This window comes from Dendroctonus ponderosae, unplaced genomic scaffold (assembly GCF_020466585.1).
Source record: "Dendroctonus ponderosae isolate FM_Combo_2020 unplaced genomic scaffold, Dpon_F_20191213v2 Dpon_F_20191213_1, whole genome shotgun sequence".
Lineage (NCBI taxonomy): Eukaryota > Metazoa > Arthropoda > Insecta > Coleoptera > Curculionidae > Dendroctonus > Dendroctonus ponderosae.
The window spans coordinates 48,499,833-48,500,474 of NW_026017110.1; the positions used below are offsets into that span (position 1 = coordinate 48,499,833).

Consider the following 642-nt stretch of genomic DNA (forward strand, 5'->3'; position numbering starts at 1 on the left):
AATTTTTTCAGCTGATTATGTAGCGCTTTTATCACCGCATCTCTACTTCTTCGATTTGTCGGGTATAGTTTTCACATACTATTTTCCTGAGATGGCACTTTGAGAATCCTACAAAACTACGCTTTACTTGATTGCTTGAAGCTTCTCGCAAATCTCACTTTGTCTTTGATGCCCATATACATCGCTTTTTAATGTTTAGCGATGGTTTTACATGATTATTCTCATGCCCAAATTTTGAGATATTTTCGCTAAAACGTTACACATGACCTGTGGCGTTGTCATCGAGAAGTTTCCTTAAATTTTGCTCAATTTTCGCGCCTCAAATCTCCAAAATTAGTTGGAAAAATGAAAACTCACCGGAAATTCACGCCAGCCAAAATTCCGCGGTACCTACCGGGACAAGTGGCAGACAATTACTTGCAAGACGATTTATCAAGCTTCAATATTCATCGACTCCGCGTTTTCAATGCTAAACCTTTAGTGGATTGTCGTCCTCCCAAACTGAACCCATTCACTTGCCTGAACCGTAAACGAATGCTGGAAGATGCATTGCGCTGTAGACGAATTGACAAAGACAATAAGGAGCTGTTGAAGAAAATCACCACAATAAATCGAGTTGGGGTAAACAGAAAAGCTGCAGAT

The 642-nt window shown here is 39.9% G+C and overlaps 1 protein-coding gene across 1 annotated transcript in view; it reads left to right on the forward strand.

Annotated features, from left to right (window-relative positions):
* Positions 1-345: 345 nt before the first annotated feature.
* LOC109535853 (E3 SUMO-protein ligase RanBP2) overlaps positions 346-642 on the forward strand; it is a gene marked incomplete in the record, with an annotated part of 2,868 nt that continues 2,571 nt past the window's right edge. Inside the window, 1 exon segment of the mRNA XM_048670640.1 lies at positions 346-621. Within this exon segment, the coding sequence (XP_048526597.1) occupies positions 346-621 (276 nt within the window).